Below are 19,329 nucleotides of genomic sequence, written 5' to 3'. Positions count from 1 at the left end.
TGAATGTGGCCAGTTAGGATTTTTGGCAATCTGACTTTACACGCTCTCGTCATTATTGAAAAGGCTTTATCAACTCCACTTGAGTAGAAGAGCCTTTTCTAGTGTTTAGCACAGAGCCAGGGATTAGATTACATTCTGATGCCAACAAAGGCCTAGGGGCCCTGCGGTTTTCAGGTTACTTCTAAGCCTGTTAGAGTAATGTAACGCTACCTCATATCTCTTGCACTGGGAACCAGATTGCTTCTATCTAGTACACCTCACTTGTTCTCAGTTTGGCTGGTCCTGCTTTGAGTGTTTCCACTCCACACGGGTTGCTGCTTCAGTACTATGTTGAGGGCTCTAGGTTGCCAGCAGCAGTTGGCACACCAGGCCAAAGATGGGAGTTCCCAGGAAGGCCATCAAAGCATCCTTGGGGCTTTTTTCTACAGGGTGCTTTTGGGTTGGAAGCGGGAAGGAACCTCTTATGCAACCTAATTCATGACACTAAAAGTTACCTGAATGCAGGTATATTTCTTCCAAGTTTTTGCTTGGGCTGAACAGAAACCAATTTTCATGCTAAGATAAAACTTTTCTACTCTATCAGAAGTGGAGAAGTTGAAAGAGTTAGAATGACCTAATCTTGTTCCTCCACATTGCTCCCTTGGTGGAGAAACAGAAGAAAGCTGACTACTTGGAAACGCTGGTGTCATCTCAGGGGCAGGAGGGTAGAAAATTTTCCAAATCAGCGGCTTCCCCAGCTCTGTGTCAATGCAGAACAACATGTTTCACACTAAGAGCAGGAGTTAGGGGCAAAAGGAGCCCTGGCTCAGGTCCAATTAGGGTTCTGTGTCTCCTACTTAGTATTACTGGGCCTGATCACATTGCCTCTCATCTGATCACATTTATAAAATAGGGTATCAGCTGTGCTGCTTGTTTCCCCGGGTGGCTGAGGCTTAATATTAATGGATATTTTAATATCTTTCTTAGCTATGGATTACTCATCCATCTTAAGAACTCTGGTGATGAGTTGAGAGTTCTTGAGAGTACATTTGGACCAAAGTCCTTCTAACTGCTTGATTATGGAGTGATATTGTGGACCCTTTTTGTACCAAGAGCTACTACTGACATCAACCATCTTGGGTCTCTCACCCCCTGCCCACGCCCCCACCCCAGCAATGCTCAGAGTAGCTGTGTTGAGGCACAGGCTCATTGAGAGCTGGGTTGGACCTTTTCAGAGATGAAATACCTCACACTTGCAATACCTCCTTGTCTTTATTTGGACTCACTGAATTTCTTGTCTCCTTTTCCATATCAGACCCTCCCCATGCCCCTGGGAGGGGCTGATGCAGGGGACCCCTGAGGAGGGGCAGGAGGTAGAGAGAATGCCTGGTTTGGGGAATCAGAGCCATTGGAATCAGATGGGTACCTGCAGTCATCTCCTCCAGTGCTGACCACGTATTTGTCATCATGAGAGAAACGGATGTTTGTCACATGAGCTGAGTGGCCAAAGTATCGCTTATGTTTGGCCTGTAAGCAAAAGTGAATGGAGACAACTAAGAGGCTCTGTTCTTCCTAGCAACTGCAGACTACTTCCCGGACTCAACCTCCCTCCTCCCAGAACCTTCCCTCATGGAATTTCCATTAGGTCTGGAAGTCCCTGTTGGCCAGCCTTTCACTGGCTTTCCTATCTCTTATTTGGTATGTTTTATTCACCCTCCATCCTCCCTTCTCCCATCTTCCAGGACTTCCTCTCCAGATGAAGATAGTAGTTGTTACCAGTTCTCCACAGGGCTGGAGTAGGATTGCTCTTTATCTCACAGCCATCTAAATGTGGCCACTGTCTCCTGCAGACAGCAGAAGAACAGAGACCAGAGGCAGTGCAGGGAGGTAATGCAAACAAAAAGACTCACAAATTTTTCTGTGCATGGAAAATCAAAGAGCTTCACCAGCCCAAAGTCATCTCCTGTGGCGATATTCAGGCCAGCATGGGTCACACATGCACAATTGACGTCAGCTTTGTCTGCATTTCTAGGCCAGATTCCAATGACTTCATCTCCCAAAATGCTGTTCAACAGGGAAGAGGTGTTAGAAGGAAAAAGTGGGAGAAGGCTTGCCTGCAGCCAGTCCTGTCCCAGGGATCAGAGAGGGAGTGAGATTTTGCATAATTCAGTACAGTCATGTGATTCCTCTGGCCCCTCCCCCTCTGCATACTTGCCCCATCTCTCACAGCCCCGCTCTGTTCCAGCCCCCACAACCAAAAAGGAAAAATTACCTTCATCCTTGGTTCTCCCTCATCTCTTTAGTACTACTGAGTATGTGTATGTCTGGGGTGGGGGTGGGGACGGGCGTTCTTTAAATCTTACAGATTAGATGAAGCTGGTTGTGTGGGTCTCTTCCCTTGAACTGGCTAGGCATTGCTTCTTATCCTGCTAAATGGTGATTCTAGCCCTCCCATTCCCTTCCCCAGGTGACTGAGGCTCTTAGGCTTGGCCAAGGTATGGGAGATGGTTTGCCTGTGAACTCACTGGATGGAGTTGGGGACTTGTAGGGCAGATAACATAAAGAGAGGGATTTTGCATTTCAAAAGCCTAGGTCAGATCAAAGCCAGGTGTCTGGAACCAAGATATGTTCCACTCCCCAAAGCAAAGATGGCTCCATCTCTGAGCTTTGTCATGTTCTCTGGCCACACACAAACTTGGAGGCTGAGCCTGGGACAAGAGACACCCTTGTGACCTTTTCCTCAGGAAATGTTTTCCTCCAGTCACCTTGTCCAGGAGGCCCAGGTGATCTTCTCAATGACCATGGCATCGGTTACCTGCTTCCCCTGGGGGACCTCATGCACCTGGCGCTTATAGGCTCCTGTTGACACCTGAAAGTGGAAAGTGACTCACATTTATCAATTTCCTTTCTTGCCCAAAGGCTTTCCCTTTTCTTTACCATTTCCCAGAATACTGGTCCAGCTTCTGCACCTCCAGGACTTGTCCTCCAAACCCAAGCTCAGCTCCAGGCTGCAAAGCCTCTGGCCAGCCCACTGCTAGCCCATGGCCAGGGCTTTGAAAACCCCATCCTCAGAACAGTTGTTTTTCTATCTGTTTCTCACTGTTTTCCAAGATCCTATGGCAGTGGATTCCAGAGTGTGGTCCTCTGACCAGCAGCACCACCGTCATCTGGGAACTTGTTAAAAATACCAATTACTGGGCCCCACTCACCCTAGGTCACCAAATCAGAAACGCTGAGGATGGGGCTTGCAATCTGTGCTTTAACAATCTCTGCAGATAACTGATGCACATTTAAATTTGGGACCCACCCACTATTTTCAGGGAACTAAGGTCCTTTGGTAGTCCTTTGGTACAGAGGTAAGGCAAGTTTTTTCATGATCAGATATAGGAAATTTTGGAAGCATCCAGGATCTGATCCTTGTTTCTCTGGGAGTCTTCTAGGGGAATTTCTTTTCCTACTGACAAAGACATCACCAGCAAGTGGCTGCTGCCTACGTCTCCAGCCCAGTTCCTCTACCCAGTCATTTTGGTTTTCCTTCTGGTTACAGAATGAGATCCTTTCCACCCCAGGGCCTTCAAGCAGATGGCCTGAAATGATGTTCCCCGCCCGCTTTGTGGGCTAACTCCTACACCTATTCAAAAATGTCACTTGCTCAGAGAGGAAGTGAATCTAAATTCAGTGCCTTGTTATATGCTCTTGCAGCACCCTGTACTTTTCCTTCTCAACACTTAAAATTTGTAATTACATGTTTTTTCTCTGTCTCTTTAATGCTTGTCTTCCCTTGACAGTGTAAGCTACAAGAAAACAGAGACTAGGTCCATTTTTGCCCATCCAAATGCCTAACATAGTGCCAGTTTCACTGGGTGAATGGATGAATGGATGAATGCTCTCTTCTCCCTTTCACAATGGATAGCCAACTCCAGGCCAGCTCATGAATGGATACTGTTTGTTCACAGTGCTGGAGAAATAGTTTTATCATTTTTCAACTGTGAGTCTCTGGACCTTTCTCTTTTGCCACTTGTCAGGTCCCTGTGACCTTCTGAGGAGCTCTCGCTCCAGGCCCAAGAGTCCAGCTGGCAAGTGTGGAGAGGCCACACCACCCAGAACAATTTGGAAATTAAATGAAATGAACAAGTATAGGAAGTGACCCAAGGCTTAGAGGCTCAAGAAAACTAGAAATTAGGAAACTTTGGAGGGAGTTCATGCAGGGAGGATTACAGATGATTAGTGCTTATTTAGGCATCCTACGTTTATTGAAGAATAACTCTTCACTATTTTAAATTCTGTTTCTTCAACTTTCCTCAAATTCTACAAGTCTCTGTTTCTCCAGGGGAAAGAAACAATACTTAAAAGGGTTTCTGTGAAGAGTAAATTATCACAGTGCCAGGGACATTGCAAGCACTCAACTACTATAAGCCAATGCTACTATTACTACTATTGGTTGCCCCAAATTTCAGTAAATGCAAAACATACCTGGATGTATTTGCTATCGGCAGAAAAATCCATCTGAATGACAAAGCTTGGTATATCTTTGCAGTAGCCAATGCGGTTCAGGCTTGTGCCCTGAGTGAGGTCATAGAAGTCAACGGTGTGTTCAGATGAACCAACAGCCAAGAATCGGTTGTCTGGGCTGATTCTAGAAAAAAGCATCCGAGAGCATAGAGTAGAAGCATGAGGTCCGCTGTGTCACGGACCTCCAAAGGCAAGGAGATCACACCTTGTGACTCACGTGTGGTTTGCTTCTCCTTACGGTCTCTAGAAATTTAACAATCCTCTGGAATCAAATCCCATGGAAATAAGGGAATGAATGTATGCGGCCTTTTGCAGAATGGCACTTTACATAGTGTTTTTACCACACTCAGATGGAAATTAGCAAAGACATCTGAAAAGGCATCTTCAGTGTGTGAGAAGGTACACTTTCCTAGTTGGCTAGTGGGAAGTTATCCTTCCACAGCTGGGCCCTGGCTCCTGCAAGGGGAGCCACTGCTAAGGAGAATGCCTGCCTTGCTCCTCCCTGCCCACACCCCCTGCTATGTACCTGATATCCTGGATAGCAGATTTCCGGTCTCTTTTTTTCCCCCAAATTTTCAGACTGTTCACCAACAAGATGACAAACTCTCCATTCTTCATGCCAATGGCCACCATCTCCCCATCAGGGCTGTAGGCTGCACACCTGGCTGCGTGGCCCAGGTTCACTTTGTTGAGCAGCTTCTATATTGATACAAAACAAGATGCCCTGAGCCCCTGGCCTCCTCAGCTGGTCTGCAGGGGCAACCCTGCACCCAGGCCACAGCTGGCAGGCTGTCTTCACTGCCACCATCAGTGACCAAACCACTTGCTTCTATAGTAAATGTCCCTGAGCACCTGAGTGGGACAGTACACTTTGATTAGAGCAGCTTGGGGGACATACATTTTAGGGCAGGGTTTAGCAAACATTTTCTGTAAAGGGTCAGATGTTAAATATTTTCGACTTTGCAGGCCATATGGTCTCTATTGCAACTACTCAGTTGTGCTGTTTTTGCAAGAAAGCAGCCACTGACAACATTTAAACAAATGAGGGAGTGGCTTAATTTATAGAAGCATTCAGTGGGCCAGATTTGGCCCTAATGCTATAGATTACTGACCTCTTGTTTGGAGGAAAGAGCTTCAGTGTCCTTCAGTTCAAATCCTGAATCCTGGCTATGTCACTTACTATCTGGGTAAGGTGTGTTTAGTAAGTTTTCCCATTTATAAGGAAGTGATGTTGATACTGGTTTTGCAAGGTTGTCTTATGCAATAGTGAGAGTGTATATGAAGCACCTGGTCTGTAGTAGGTATTCAGTAAATGAAGCTGTTACTACTAATAATAAACATATAATTATAAAACCAACCTAAGAATATAACTACCATGCTTAAACTTTTGCATGTCTATTCTTTGATGCTTTCACTAAAAATATGACTGAAACATTTATTGGCAATTTTGAAATGAAGTCAAGTCTTTTAATCATTATAACTTTAATACGTTTTAATAGCTGATGAGCCTGGGTAACAATTTCCCCACGCTGGCTATTCTTTGGCATTTTACTTTGTACCCCAGATGTACCTTAAAATTGTTTTCTCAAGCTCCAAGAGAAATCTGGCTGGACTTTTGATTGAAATTACATCAACACATTTGGAAACATTTGGCATTTAAAATCTTTTTTTTTAGCCTTACTGTCCTAGGATGTGATTTGTCTCTTTAAGTTTTATGGATTCTTTAAGTTTTATGGCTCATGACAAAAGAATGATCCTTCCTGATTGGATTATTCCTGAACTATAAATATATATTTAGATGGATATACAATACTGAAAGATACACAGATTGTGTGGGCATGAATGGGATTTCTTTTATTATTAGATGAATTTTGAACTAGCAATTAAGTTAGTTAATCTTTTATCCACCTCCATCTCCTCATCCTGGGCCCCTACTCTGGTGTGACCCACTGTGGGCCTCCCGAATGGGCGAAGCCTGCCACTCACCTTGTCAGCCAGGTCCCATATCCGGGCTGTGCCATCATTACTGGCAGAGATGAAGATGTCCTTGGATGGGTGTGTGGCCAGGCCCCAGATCTCCCCTTCCATGTGCCCATCAATCAAGATGTTTGAAGCAGCATTTTTTTCACCAACTTCAATTATTTCTCCATCTTTGGTTCCCACTAAAATTTTTCCCTGTTGTAATCAAAACACTATTAGAGGGAATGGGGAGAAAGGAGGAAAATTCAACTTCCCCATTTGGAGAATTTCTGATATTCTCACAAGCAGTAGGGAACCATATCAATAGGCTGAGCCCTCAATTTTGGGGGTTGTTCCTATTAAACTTATCCCTGCAAAGGACAGACTAAGCCTACTTAAAATTAGGCCAAGAGTCACCCCCAGAGAACCTCTTTTGTTGCTCAGATGTGGACTCTCTCTCACTCAGCCAACACAGCAAGCAATCTCACTGCCCTCCCCCTCTCTCATGGGACATGACTCCCAGGGGTGTAAACCTTCCTGGCAACGTGGGACAGAAACCATGTTTCTGGGACTCAGCATCAAGGGTTGAGAAAACCTTTTTGACCAAAAGAGGGAAGAGAGAAATGAGACAAAACAAAGTGTCAGTGGCTGAGAGATTTCAAACAGAGTCAGAGGTTATCCTGGAGGTTATTCTGGAGGTTATTCTTATGCATTGTATAGATATCCCCTTTTTAGTTTAAGGTACATTAGAGTCGCTAGAGGGAAGTGCCTGAAACTATAGAGCTGTGTTCCAGTAGCCATGTTTCTTGAAGATGATTGTATAATGATATAGCTTTTGCAATGTGACTGTGTGATTGTGAAAACCTTGTGTCTGATGCTCCTTTTATCTATGGTATGGACAGATTAGTAAAAAATATGGATAAAAAAATAAACAATAGGGGAACACATGTTAAAATAAATTGAGTAGATTAAAAAACTAGCGATCAATGAAAGGGAGAGGTAAGGGGTATAGAATAAAAATAGGGTCGACAAAGGTTAAAATATTTTGGGTAGATGGAAATACTATTAGTCAATGAGAGAGAGAGGTAAGGGTATGTTTGAGCTTTTCTTTTTATTTCTTTTTCTGGAGTGGTGCAAATGTTCTAAGAAATGATCACGGTGATGAATATACAACTATGTGATGATATTGTGAGCCATTGATTGTACAAGTATGGAATAAGCATACAAGTATAGAATGTTCGTATGTTAAGAATGTGTTTACACGTTTTGTCAATAAAAGTATTTAAGGAATGTTTGCTGTTTACAATAAAAATATTTTTTAAAAACCACTATTACAGCCACATGGAAGAGTGCCTTCACTGGCACTGCACTGGTATTAAAATCAGAATTGCTGTGGGGTGTTTTATTTTTAATGATGAAATCACCAATCCTTAGGCGACCTCCTCCACCTTATTGCTTTGCCCTTTCCCATCAGCTACCTCAATGAGGGCTTCAGTCCAGAGTTTTCCATCCAGCCCTGAACACTGCCAGTGACTGCAAGCTTACTACTGAGCAGGGCAGACAATTTTTGTTCTTGGACAACTCAAGAAAGTTCTTCCTTACTCTGAACCAAAATCCCTCTCTTATTAAGTTCCAGGTTCTAGGTCTAGTTCTGCCTTCATCTCCCATAGGTCTAATTCCCCTTCCAGACAATTTAACTGTTTAAAAACAAAATCTCCAATTTCCTATTGTGTGGGTGTCATCAGGTTTGTTTTCTTTTTCACGGAGTGATCATATAAAAAGCAAATCCTTAGAGTGATTCAAGTTCAGAAATAAACACATAAGGCATTAAATACAGGTTAAGAGATTAGTTTTCAAGTTTCCTGAGGAATTAAAAAAGGAAGACCTCCAGACCTTACCGCAGCTGTCCCAGCTGGGCAGCTCTGGTGGGGATCCTGGACAACCATATTTTTTAAAGGCTCTGCAGGTGTTTCTGATACACAGCCAAGGTACAACTTGAAAACCCATGGCTTTGAGTCAGACTGTTTGGTGGTCCTTTCCACTTTACTGGTCATGTAACCTTGGTCAAGTTAGTTGATAACTGTGCCAATACTACTATTATCTCTAATGACAGGAGTTAACATCTGTTGAATGTAACTCTGTCGGCATAATGCAAGGCACTGTGCATGTACAGCAAGTGCCATCCTCACAACTATCCTGTGTGCTGGACAATGAAAGTTAAGTAACACAACAAGGTCACAGCCATTTACTGGTGAGGTCACAGTCTGGACCCAGGAGTGACTTCTCCAATCTACCAAGTATAATCCACACCTTGGGGGCCTGTTTTAAGGATTTCAACTAACCAGCAGCCCTAGAAGAGTGCCTGCTAGAAAGGAGCTGAGCACACCCTCAGTCCTCTCCCAGGCCCAGCCCAAAGGGGTAGCCCAGCCCCACTTGCACAGGGGGCGCTGCACAGGCCTGAGCACTCACTTTGCCACGGCACACGGAGCGCACGCACTCCACCAGCTGCCCTGTCTCCAGCTGGAAGGCCCGGCACCGCTTCATCTCCTGGTCCCACAGCTTTACAGCCCCTCCTTCCTTGGTCCTAAAGAAGATCAAGAGGCATGCAGCATGTCAGCCCCTGTCCTAAGGCTCCCCCAGCCCCTCCACTCCCCTCTGCTCCCAGTCATGTCAAGGTCACAGCCTAGCAGGATGGACCCTCTTAACCCCTGGTGATGAGCGATCACACCCCCTGAACTCACAGATTTCCTGAAATGCCTCCAAATGCTATGATCTTGAAAGGAAAGAGAATTGTAATTTGGAAAAGCAGACCATTTTTACAACACTAGGAGAGCGTTTTCTTCTGTCTTTATGCTTCATTTCTTTTTTGCTTTGTCTTTCACATCCCTACTGGAACTTTTCTGCCCTTTTCTCACCTTTCTCTCCTCTCTTCTCCCAAAGAGCCACTAAGAGTGATATTTACTGAGTGGCCAAGTTGCTCTGCTTTATGCAGGAATACCTCTCGGGTTTTCCACTACCATTAAGCCAACTCTACTTCTCTGCCTCTTACTTCTTGACTTTTCAACTGAGGGCCTTGGAGAGATGGTAGACTGACTTTCCCCATGCATGTGAGAAGGGAGAGGGAAATGCATTATCTTCAAACTAGAGATTCCTTTGTCAGTTTCTCTGAAGACAAAAAAAAAAAAAGCCAAGTTCTTCCCAGGAGAGGCTCTGCTTACGGTCTCTCTTTCCCTCCGGTCACGATCAGCCCGTCCCGAAGGGTTGTGTACATGGTGAAGACTGGGCCTGTGTGGGCCTTGGCCACCAGCCGGACCAGGAAGTGGTCCTTCCAAACGTAGACATCTCCATTGATGGCACCCGTGAAAGTGAGGTTGTTCTGAAAACCAAGGGGCATTGTCTACATCGGGAAAACTCAGGCAGCTCTCAGGAGGGCCCTTCCCATCCACCTGCTCCTGCTAACCAACCAGAGCCAGCCAAGGAAGAGAACCTTAAGTGCACAGATGACTTGATGTTGCATGCTAAGGAAGGGCTGTAGAATTTGCAGGTCAACCACTGAGAGGATATAATAAGGAACTCATTTGGTTTTGAATTTCTGTACTTTGCTTGCTTTGGTCCTGTAATTTCTGCACGGAGCCGAGGTCTCTATTGGAGTGACTGCCATTTTGTGAGCTACTCCAGGTGACAGCAGGGGAAGGGGCGGCACCCCAGCCCAAGGCAAGGTGGGGTGGGGTAGGCTGTCCATGAAGTAGATAAATCCACCTCTGGAGGACCAGAGATGAATGGAACTTCTGGGGGCTGAGGGCACCGCACAGCCCCTTAAGGGAAGCACCAGGGAGGTGCTTTGTGGCACAAGAGGGCTGGGAAGTGAGGGGCTGGCTGTCTAGGGATAGGGCTTATCCCCAGCACGTTGGGCAGCCTGACCCCAGGTCTGGTAGGCTCACCTCTGCCTCTGCAATACGGAACCTCCTCCGCCCTGGGTTGGGGGTTCTACCTTTTCTGAGGAACATTTTGAAGTGGATAAAAGATATAGTCAACTCACCCATCTGTGCTAAGGAAAAGGTGCAGCAGTTGTGAATGACCCAATAGGGGAGATGATATAGAAATGACCATCTTGTGTTTGCAGTTTCTTGTGTCCCTCCCCCACCCCCCCAATCCCATGCCCAGTGGTCTGGGGCCCCTCTTGGGAAGTATCTGCTAGAACTCACAGCACCGAAGGCCACGGAGAGCATTGTCTGCATCTTGGCGGCCTCCATGGACCCGATGACCCCTTTCTTATAAAGCAGAGCGCTGCCTGCCAGGGTCCAGAACTTCATGTGTTTGACCCCGACAGACACAAATTGTGTGTCTGAGTCGGGGCGAAATTCCACTACAAATATGCGCTCCAAGTGCCCTCCTCGGCTGGCGACCTTGGCACCTGTGTGGGTGAGAGAGTCTGGTGAGGTGGAGGAGAGGGTAGGTGAGATGGGGTGAGGGGGGGCAGGTGAGCAGGGGGAAGTGCAGCTGAGAGCATCTCTTCAACCCAGCAGCTCAGCACCCTTCAGTACTCCTTTTTCTGTCGACACCCCCCACCTTCAACCACCAAGGTGAGAGAGAGTGTCTTTGGGAATTTCCAGAGCTGCTGGTGCTGCTAACACCTCTCCTCCAACCCAAGCCTGGCAAGGTGTCCACAGACAAAGCAGGAAAGGATGGCCCCAGATATGGAAGCTTCCAGGTATGAGAAAAGGGCATCCCTCTTCCCCCAGACTCCAACATCCCCACAGGAAGCTGAAACCTCCCCTAGAATGTCATGGGGGAGGGAGTGGGTAGGGGCTCATACTTCTTTAGACAGTTTCCAGTTCTGATTTCTCAAAATTCCCTGCTTCTCCTTAAAAAAAAAGTTCCCCATATTCCTTTGTAGTTCATGGCTTTTAGGTTTAAAATTTTTACCTTTTTAATCTAATTTCTAGTTATTTTCCTCAATCCCATTTATTAACGTTTTTCCTTTTCTGGGCGTGGGGGAAGGCACCAGGAATCGAACCCGGGTCTCTGGCATGGCAGGTGAGAACTCTGCCTGCTGAGTTACTGTGTCCCTGCCCCAATTAATGTTTTTTACTTGTCTTCTTGGTCCAAATCAAACACCAACCTACCATTTACCTGTAGAACAACTCTGGACAAGTCATTTTAACCTCTCTGTGCCTCAGTTTCCTGCTCTGTAAAATGGGGATAATAATAGTTGCTGTTTTATAAGCTTGTTGGATTGGGTGGACAATACGTTTCTGTTGTTTCAGTCAACCCCTCTGGGCTATTTGTCCTGGCAAACTAAGAGAAATACTTGTGAGGATAAAAAGAATTGATGTAAGTGAATCCTTTAGAACAGGGTTAAATGCAGTGAGAATTTGGTAAGCGTTAGCTATTATCATCATCAGCCTTTGGCTCCTTTTTAAATCTCTTAGCTTCTAGTCTTTTAGCCTGTATTTTAAACCTCATCTATTTTTATCTCATCATTATTTTCCAGCACTTGAGTTTTTTAATTTTTATTTTGAACTTCTATTAGCCTTTCTTTCAACTTTAACTTACTCTTTATGTTTTAGTTGTAATTTCCTCTTAATTGTCTCTGCACTCATTATTATTCAAATTTCCTTTTTCTTTCCCTCTTCCTCATCATTTATTAGAGGGGGGTTCTTAGCCCAGCCAGGCCTGCAGCCACCCCTCAGTCCACCCCTAATGGAATCCCTTTCTAGGCCTTTACAGGGAGGCTGGGGAGACCCACAGGTTACCTCCCCCAACTGGAATCCTCTCTCTGTAGGTGGCAAACTTGGCTTACTGCAACACATAGGCTCATTACCTAGGACTCAGGTTTTAAAATTCATGGTCTCCAAGGACACCACAAAAAGAGTTAGAAGACAAACAGCATGTTGGGAGAAAACATTTGCAATACTTATAAGAGGTGAAGGATTAATATTAATAATCAATAAAGAATTCCTATAAATCATGAGTAAAACACAAATAACCCTTTCAATTCCAGAAGAACAGTGATCTGAACAGGTGAATAACAGAAGAAACAATACAAAACAGCCAACAAAGAGATGGGAAGAGGATCAATCAAACTGGTCATGGAAGAAAGGCAAAATAAAACAACAATGTTTGTTTTTTCCTTGTTTTAATCTTATGGACACTTTTAATTGTGGAGATGTTTGTCTCCCTCTTGCCTTGGCCACTAGGCTCCTCAGAGAAAAATTTGTGGAAATATTTGGGACCTAACAAAAATTTTATGTAAGTTCATTTTTTCCAACATTTTATTTTGTTTATTCTTATATAAACACACATACACACACACACATTATACCAAATGACACTCTAACAAATGAAGCGGGAATAAAATGTTCTCTATTGATAACAAAAAAAATGTATATAAATAAACTCTTGCCAAAACACATAATATTTATCTGCAAGCAAGACTTGAAGTGAAGGAAAAACCACAGTGGAGAAGTAAGGGAGGAGAGATGCTAGGTTCACATCGCCTTGGAAGAGGTGGCTGATGACAGGCTGTGAGTTAGAATCCTTCTGTAGAGTCTCAGCCCTGGCTCTGGCAAAGACGATAGGAAAAAGTTTCCTAAGAACAGACCTCTTTTTTCCCTGGGAGCTTGTCTAAAAACTCTGCCAACCCTTGGGCAGCCAGAAGAAGTGGCCCAAGATGAATGAAAGCCTGTGCCAGCCAGGGCAGGGCTGGAGCAGGAACTGCCCTGAGGGGCAGATGGAAAAAGCCAGGAGAGAGAGCCTGAGAAGAAAGACAAGGCTGTGCACAGAGGGCTGGGATGGTAACTCTCCCAAGGAACCAGGAATGGGCTTGTAAAGAGGAACAGAGCTAGTACTGCAGAAGAAAGACATCATGAAGCAACTTATGCCCCACATAGAAAGGGCTTTAGAATACAAGCTTCAAGGCAGTGGGTGAGCTGCCCTGTGAAGTGAGGGCCACCATCCCCCTGTGAGTTCTCAGGTCAGGGCTGCAGTGCAGACAGACTGTCAGGAATCACAGAGGAGGTGCTCCATGGGCTGGGCCCTGACTGGATGGGAGGACTTCTCTAGTCCTTCCAACGCTGAGACGAATCCATCATTTAGGGGCTTTTAATGAACTGGCCTTGCAGCATCACAGGGAATGCAACTGCACTGCTAAGATATCAATTATTTAGGGTCAAGAAAATGAGAAAAAGTGGTTTCCTGGAAATGAGTGCAGCTCATTAAGGTCTGCAGGCTGTGAACTTCTTTTGCTTATGTGGGGCCCAGGGGAGGTTGCAACTTCCCGATGGGCTCATCTCTGTATAGCCCCATCCCCCAGCCCCTCCATGGGAAGATGCTGAGGTAATGGGACTCCAGAGGCCCCGACTGGAAGAGTGCCACCTCTGTGCGTGCCGGCTCAGTGTGCCCCAGATACGGGCCACCCAGTTGTGGCCAGACCTCATTAACGCTCTAATTGGATCTGCTTTTGTCAGAGCAGTACCCGACCTGAGAGTACACTTGGAAGACTGCACATCTGTGATTCTAAGATGACCACAAATTTAATAGCTCTGGATGTGTGTGCTGGGGGAGGGCAAGACAGGCTGCTATAGTAAATGTAAACTTTGATCATAAGATGAATCCCCCCCCCAAAAAATTAAAATGTAAAAAGAAAACATGTGCTTCTGAGCCTAGGGCGGTAAAACCTCGTCCCAATTCCTGTAATAAGGAGTCTACGGTGACAAGGCTGTAGCGGGATCCGAGGGCACCAGAGGGAACAGCAAGGACCAGGCAGGGTGGGTAGGAAGGCCGTTAGGCAGAAATGGAGGAGGCTGAGCAGGAAGGCTGCCAGCTAGGCACTTTAACTTAGGGCCACTGACTGTCCAGAATTCACCAGCCAGCCTGCTCCTGCCCTGGGGCGCCACCTGAGGCCTCCCAGGATGATGAGAGAGAGGCAGATTAGAAAGCTCAGCTTCGTTTACCTTCCTGCCACCGCCAGACGGTGATGGTGTGCTCGGGGTCCACGCCTACCGACACCAGGAGCTTCCCAGTGGCACTGAAGTTGATGTAGTTCACGCCCTTTGAGTGGAAGCACCGCAGCATGGAGAGGGTGTGTTTGGTCATGGCGTCCCACACGTGGATTGAAGGTGTTGTTCCTGAGTGTGGGGAGGCATGACAAAGAACTAAGCCTGAAGAACAGTCAAGCAAAGGCTTATGTCCATTTAAAAACACTTACGTCCCTTTAAAAACCTTTGTAAGAAAAGGTCTTGGGGGCATTACAGATGCCGGCTATAACACACTTAGTGCTATTGAAGGTCTGGCCCCAGGTAAAAGACCACAGAAAATGTCTGCTGTGCTTTTAAAGGAAGAGACCTATGGGTGTTTATGTCCAACACACACACTTGTGCAGGCTTTTATACAAAGGAAACTGGAGGTCAATGATCTGTATCGGCAATTCTACCAGATACAATCAGCAAACATGATACACATCCACATGATTTTGCTGTGCAGATTCAAACTACTCACGGATGAAACAGCCTTACCTGGGGTTTCCGTAATATCACCTGCATTGGGTGGGCAATGGCAATGAGGAAGCATCAAGGGAAAACAATAGCTAAGATAAGTCATGTTTCTAATAGTGAAACACTCAACACTAGCATCAAAAAATTCCAAATTAAATTTAAAAATGGACATGGGTTCAATGAAAATAAGCAGGAAAATATGTTTGTAAAAATTTCTTTTGAAATGACAAAATAAAAAAAAAAAAGCCTTTCCATAAATGTGAATCCTTTCACATTTGTCATTGGCCGTTTCCTAGGGTTCAGAGGAGTCAGGCACACACATTCAGGGGAGGTTCAGAAAACCCCATCAGATAGTGTCAAAACATCACAATCCCCTTGCCAAACATATCACTCGAGCTTCAGACATGGGGAGCTTCATTGACAACTGGGGTCTGAAACATTATTCTCCTAAGTCCACAGAAGGCCATCCATTTATTTGGATTGTTAGGCTCTTATTTGACTTTATGTTCCATCAGAACCATCAATCATTGCATGCATCACTCATGCAACACAGATACATTCAGGGCTCAAACATCAACAGGAACTTCAACAGGAAAGGGTGATGTCAGTGACCCACCCACTCGCTCTCCCAATAATTGCTAATAAGTCCATGTTTCTGTTTATCTGGGAGAACCTCTGGGCTGTTTCAAGACCACCCTACCTATCTGGCTGGTGGCCACCACGTTCCTGTACTTGGGGTGCTGGTTCACTGTGAGGCAGAGGATGTCATCTGTGTGCTCCAGGTAGAAGCTCTGGCTTCCTAGGAGAGAGGGGTCAGGGAGGGTGGAGAGTGGAATCCCAAAATCTCTCAGGGCAAATCCAAAGCTTCATGAGGAGTCCTTGGAAATGCCCGTCAACATGGGTGATTCAGGTCCTAAATTCTCACTTTCAGAATTATCCCAGGAGAGGTGGGAAATCACTTTTCTAAATTTACATATTCTGTTTTTTAGGTATGGGAGAAGCAGAGCTGGTGTCAACGGGTAATACGCAAGCTCGACATCAACTCTTCCTGTTGTCTTATGTGGGACTAAGAACAGACCAGGTGTTCTTAGGCTTAGAGCCCAAAATGATCAAGTTCAATCTTCCTTCCTCCCCAGGGCAAAGAACTGATGACTTCTCAATGCCCATCTCTGGGCAGGGTCAGAGTGAGGGGCTGGGAGGTACTGCTCTACTGAGCAAAATGGCTCCGTTTACTCCTCAGAAAGCCTGCAGATTAGGAGAATGGGGAATTTCCCTTTAATCATTATTTACCAAAGTACCAATCCACTTGGTGCCTGGAGGGAACAGGCGACAGCTCCACCCCCAAGGCTTTAATTTATGTTCATCAGGGAAAGTGGAAGAAAGTACACAGAATACTTTATCAGAGATTGCAAGAAGAAGGTCTGCTGACTTCCAGAGTGGCTGCTGAAAACCCACCCAAACACTGAGAGATAAACAATGGTGATGATACACAAGGGAATAATAGCACATTGCTATGAAAACTGCTAACAGGTGGCAAGCAACTTGAGGAAGTGTATAGAAAATATCAAGTCTCCCTCTCCCCACCACCAAATTAAGAAATCAATATGGGCCCAGTGATTTTACCTTCTACATCTATGCATGAACAACTACCCAGAATTGAGAAGGAACAAAAAAACTTGGAAAAAGGTTTGTTTTGAAATATGAGGCAAATATGGCAAAGCATTAACATATTTATTCCTGATGGTAAAGATATGGATGTCTATTAATTTCTGAATGTTTTTTTTTTGTTTGAAATGTTTCAAAACTATTGTTTAAAATTTAAGTCGTTACACATTTAAGGGAACTTCTGGTTATTTTTATGCATTGTTTTAATTGTTATTCTCATTGTAATAATACGTAAACAGTCAAGACATATCAAACTTGAAAATCCAGGCTATGAAAAAGTTGATCATTGTTTAAAAATTAATCAGAACAGTTCCCTTAAGCTCTGTTCTTGGTTATGGTCTCTTAGGAATCTCTCTACTTTCCACGCCCTCTTTCTGGCCTCTCTTCATCCCTGGAGTCTCCATGGCACCTCCCTTCTGGGGCCTACAAGGAGATAGGGTTGCCCTGAGGCCTGAGAGAAAGAAAGCTTTGACTCTTGGAACGTGGGTCTAGTTACATACTCTGGGCTGGAAGTGAGTGGAATGGCCCCAAAGGGAAGGAAGCTGCTTAAACCTTTGGCCATCTGAAGAGTGAGAAGTAACTAAAAATGTCTCAAAATGGGAGCCTGTATTGGGCAGGTGGTTTCCTTGCCCGCTGATACCTGTGGAGAGGTTCTGAACGATGCTGGCTGCTGCCGTATGGAAGACAATGTCAGCGCCATCATTAAGGTAGTGGAGGTTGTTGCGACAGTCAAATCCTCTGTAGCCAAATACATGGTCTAAAGCCAGCTCCTGCACCCACACAAAGACAGAGCAGACCCTCAGAACCCATGCAGAGGAGAAACCAGCTTGGTGTCAACAGTTATGTATGCCATTGGAACTATCTGGCCGCTGATACTAAAAACATTTTGCTTCTTGGGCAACTAAGGATAAATTGCAATCCTTTCGTAGCTCCCTGAAATGCTAGGAGTGACATGCCAGACCCAGAATTATATAGTGAGTTTCCTGAATAAACTAGATTTATTTCTTGGGTCCTTAAGAGCTAGTCTGATTTGATGCCCTATAAAGGTTCCTTAGAAGTTTTATGTCTAGGCAGGTACCCTTGAGGTGAGCCAAACGGTGGCTCAGAGATTTGCTGTGATAAGCTCCCACAAATGCGATTGGGACTGCAGAGCAGAAAAATGGAGGCAAATACCACACTCGGTCTGTTGCTTAGTACCTGCCCTACAAAGTTTCTACATTGCATTTTTTTTTTTTAGTAACTAGACACCGTTCTGGGTTTAGAGTCTCTCTCTCGTCTTCCTGTCTTGACTTCCGTGACAAAGAGCAGTAGTTGATCTAATCAGTTCTTTATTCAGTTCAATAGACATGTGGTGTGTGCCTTCTCTGTGCCAGAGGCCCTGCTTGTTGGTGGCCTACAAGGCAAAGAAGATGGGAGTCTTTCTTTAGTTTCTCTGATTCTAGCCTTTTTTTCTCCAAAGCACAGCAAAGAAAAATATCAGAGCAATCTGTCTAAAATAACACAACTCCTTACCAAAAGGCATTCACTCCTCTCACAGCCTATGGGATAAACCCACAATCCTAAAGCTGGCACGATTAGCCCCTACCCACAGCTCTGAATCGACCGCCACACCCCTTGGTTGGGTTCACTTGGCTAATTGGTCCACATGCATAGATAGCTTGCCTTCCTTTATGATTCAGTTTTTGTTTTATATATCTTTCATCTGCAAAGCCCTTCCCCTTTCAACCTAGTATCTGTCCATCCCTCAGTTTCCCTGCCAGGCCTGTTTCCAGAAACAAGGAGTGTAATAGGTGACCACTCACCTGCACTCCTAGTGGACACCTGACCTGAGCTGGGTCAATCAGAGTGTTTCTCCCAGGAATTTGGAATTGGGACAGTGGTAGGCCCAGCTGTTTATTTAACTGGGGAAATGTAAATTCAGACGCTGGGAAGTACTTAATTCTACCACATGCAGGCAAAGTAGTTCACGGGGTTTATAGAGAAAGAGACTGTTTCAGGCATATATGACATCCTGCTGGACAGAAGAGAGGAGCCATCTTGGCTTATGATGGTTTTGTGGCTCCAGGATCCTATCTTTCCTGACACACAGGGGTATTTCCTGACTTGTGCTGTATTCCATGATAAATCCAATAAATCCCTCCTTTCCAATAAAGCATTTGGAGATGGGTTTCCACTCTCGTGAGTTGACAGTCAGTAGAGGAGACAGATGAGTAAGAAATAATGGCAATAGAATATGTGGCAAAGGAGTATTTGGAGGGTGGAAGGCAGGAGGGTTTAAAAGAGATGACCATCAAAGAAGACTGTGCGGAGAAGAACTTGAAAGGACCAGTGTGTAGGGAGGGGGGTGGAGGGCTTTCTGGGTGGAAGCAAGGCCTTAGAAGTCCAAGGTAGGTTTAGAGTACATTAAGTGACGGGTTTGGGATTGGAGACTGGAGTTGCAGGTGATGAGCTTGGAAGGTGGCTCTGGATAAGGTTATGAAATTATGAACTTGAAGCTCCTTGGCAACGTGGCACTCTCCTGGGCCCTAAAACTGGGGGCAGCAGGGCATGGGTCAGGGAGGGAAGGGAGAGTCTGAGGGGAGGAAGGACAGGTGGGAGGCTGCTCAGCTAGAACAGCAGGTTTACTAGAATTGTAATCCTCAAGTCTCAATAACTGAATTCAAGCCCATCTCCACTTACTGGCTTGGTGATCTTGGGCCTGGAACCCAACAAATCACTT

General features: G+C 45.3%; 1 protein-coding gene across 1 annotated transcript in view; it reads right to left on the bottom strand.

The window, feature by feature from the left end:
- Positions 1-19,329, bottom strand: part of EML6 (EMAP like 6) — a 300,506-nt gene that overhangs the window by 2,274 nt on the left and 278,903 nt on the right. Inside the window, exons 29-40 of the mRNA XM_077134236.1 lie at positions 17,251-17,380; positions 15,646-15,744; positions 14,406-14,579; positions 10,656-10,864; positions 9,669-9,826; positions 8,920-9,034; positions 6,478-6,666; positions 5,018-5,190; positions 4,453-4,615; positions 2,745-2,848; positions 1,890-2,043; positions 1,406-1,506 (exon numbers count right to left, since the gene is read on the bottom strand). Coding sequence (XP_076990351.1) covers positions 1,406-1,506; positions 1,890-2,043; positions 2,745-2,848; positions 4,453-4,615; positions 5,018-5,190; positions 6,478-6,666; positions 8,920-9,034; positions 9,669-9,826; positions 10,656-10,864; positions 14,406-14,579; positions 15,646-15,744; positions 17,251-17,380 — 1,769 coding nt within the window. The remainder of the gene's footprint in view (positions 1-1,405; positions 1,507-1,889; positions 2,044-2,744; positions 2,849-4,452; positions 4,616-5,017; positions 5,191-6,477; positions 6,667-8,919; positions 9,035-9,668; positions 9,827-10,655; positions 10,865-14,405; positions 14,580-15,645; positions 15,745-17,250; positions 17,381-19,329) is intronic.

Source organism: Tamandua tetradactyla, chromosome 17 (genome assembly GCF_023851605.1).
Source record: "Tamandua tetradactyla isolate mTamTet1 chromosome 17, mTamTet1.pri, whole genome shotgun sequence".
Lineage (NCBI taxonomy): Eukaryota > Metazoa > Chordata > Mammalia > Pilosa > Myrmecophagidae > Tamandua > Tamandua tetradactyla.
This window is presented reverse-complemented; position numbering and strand designations above follow the sequence as displayed.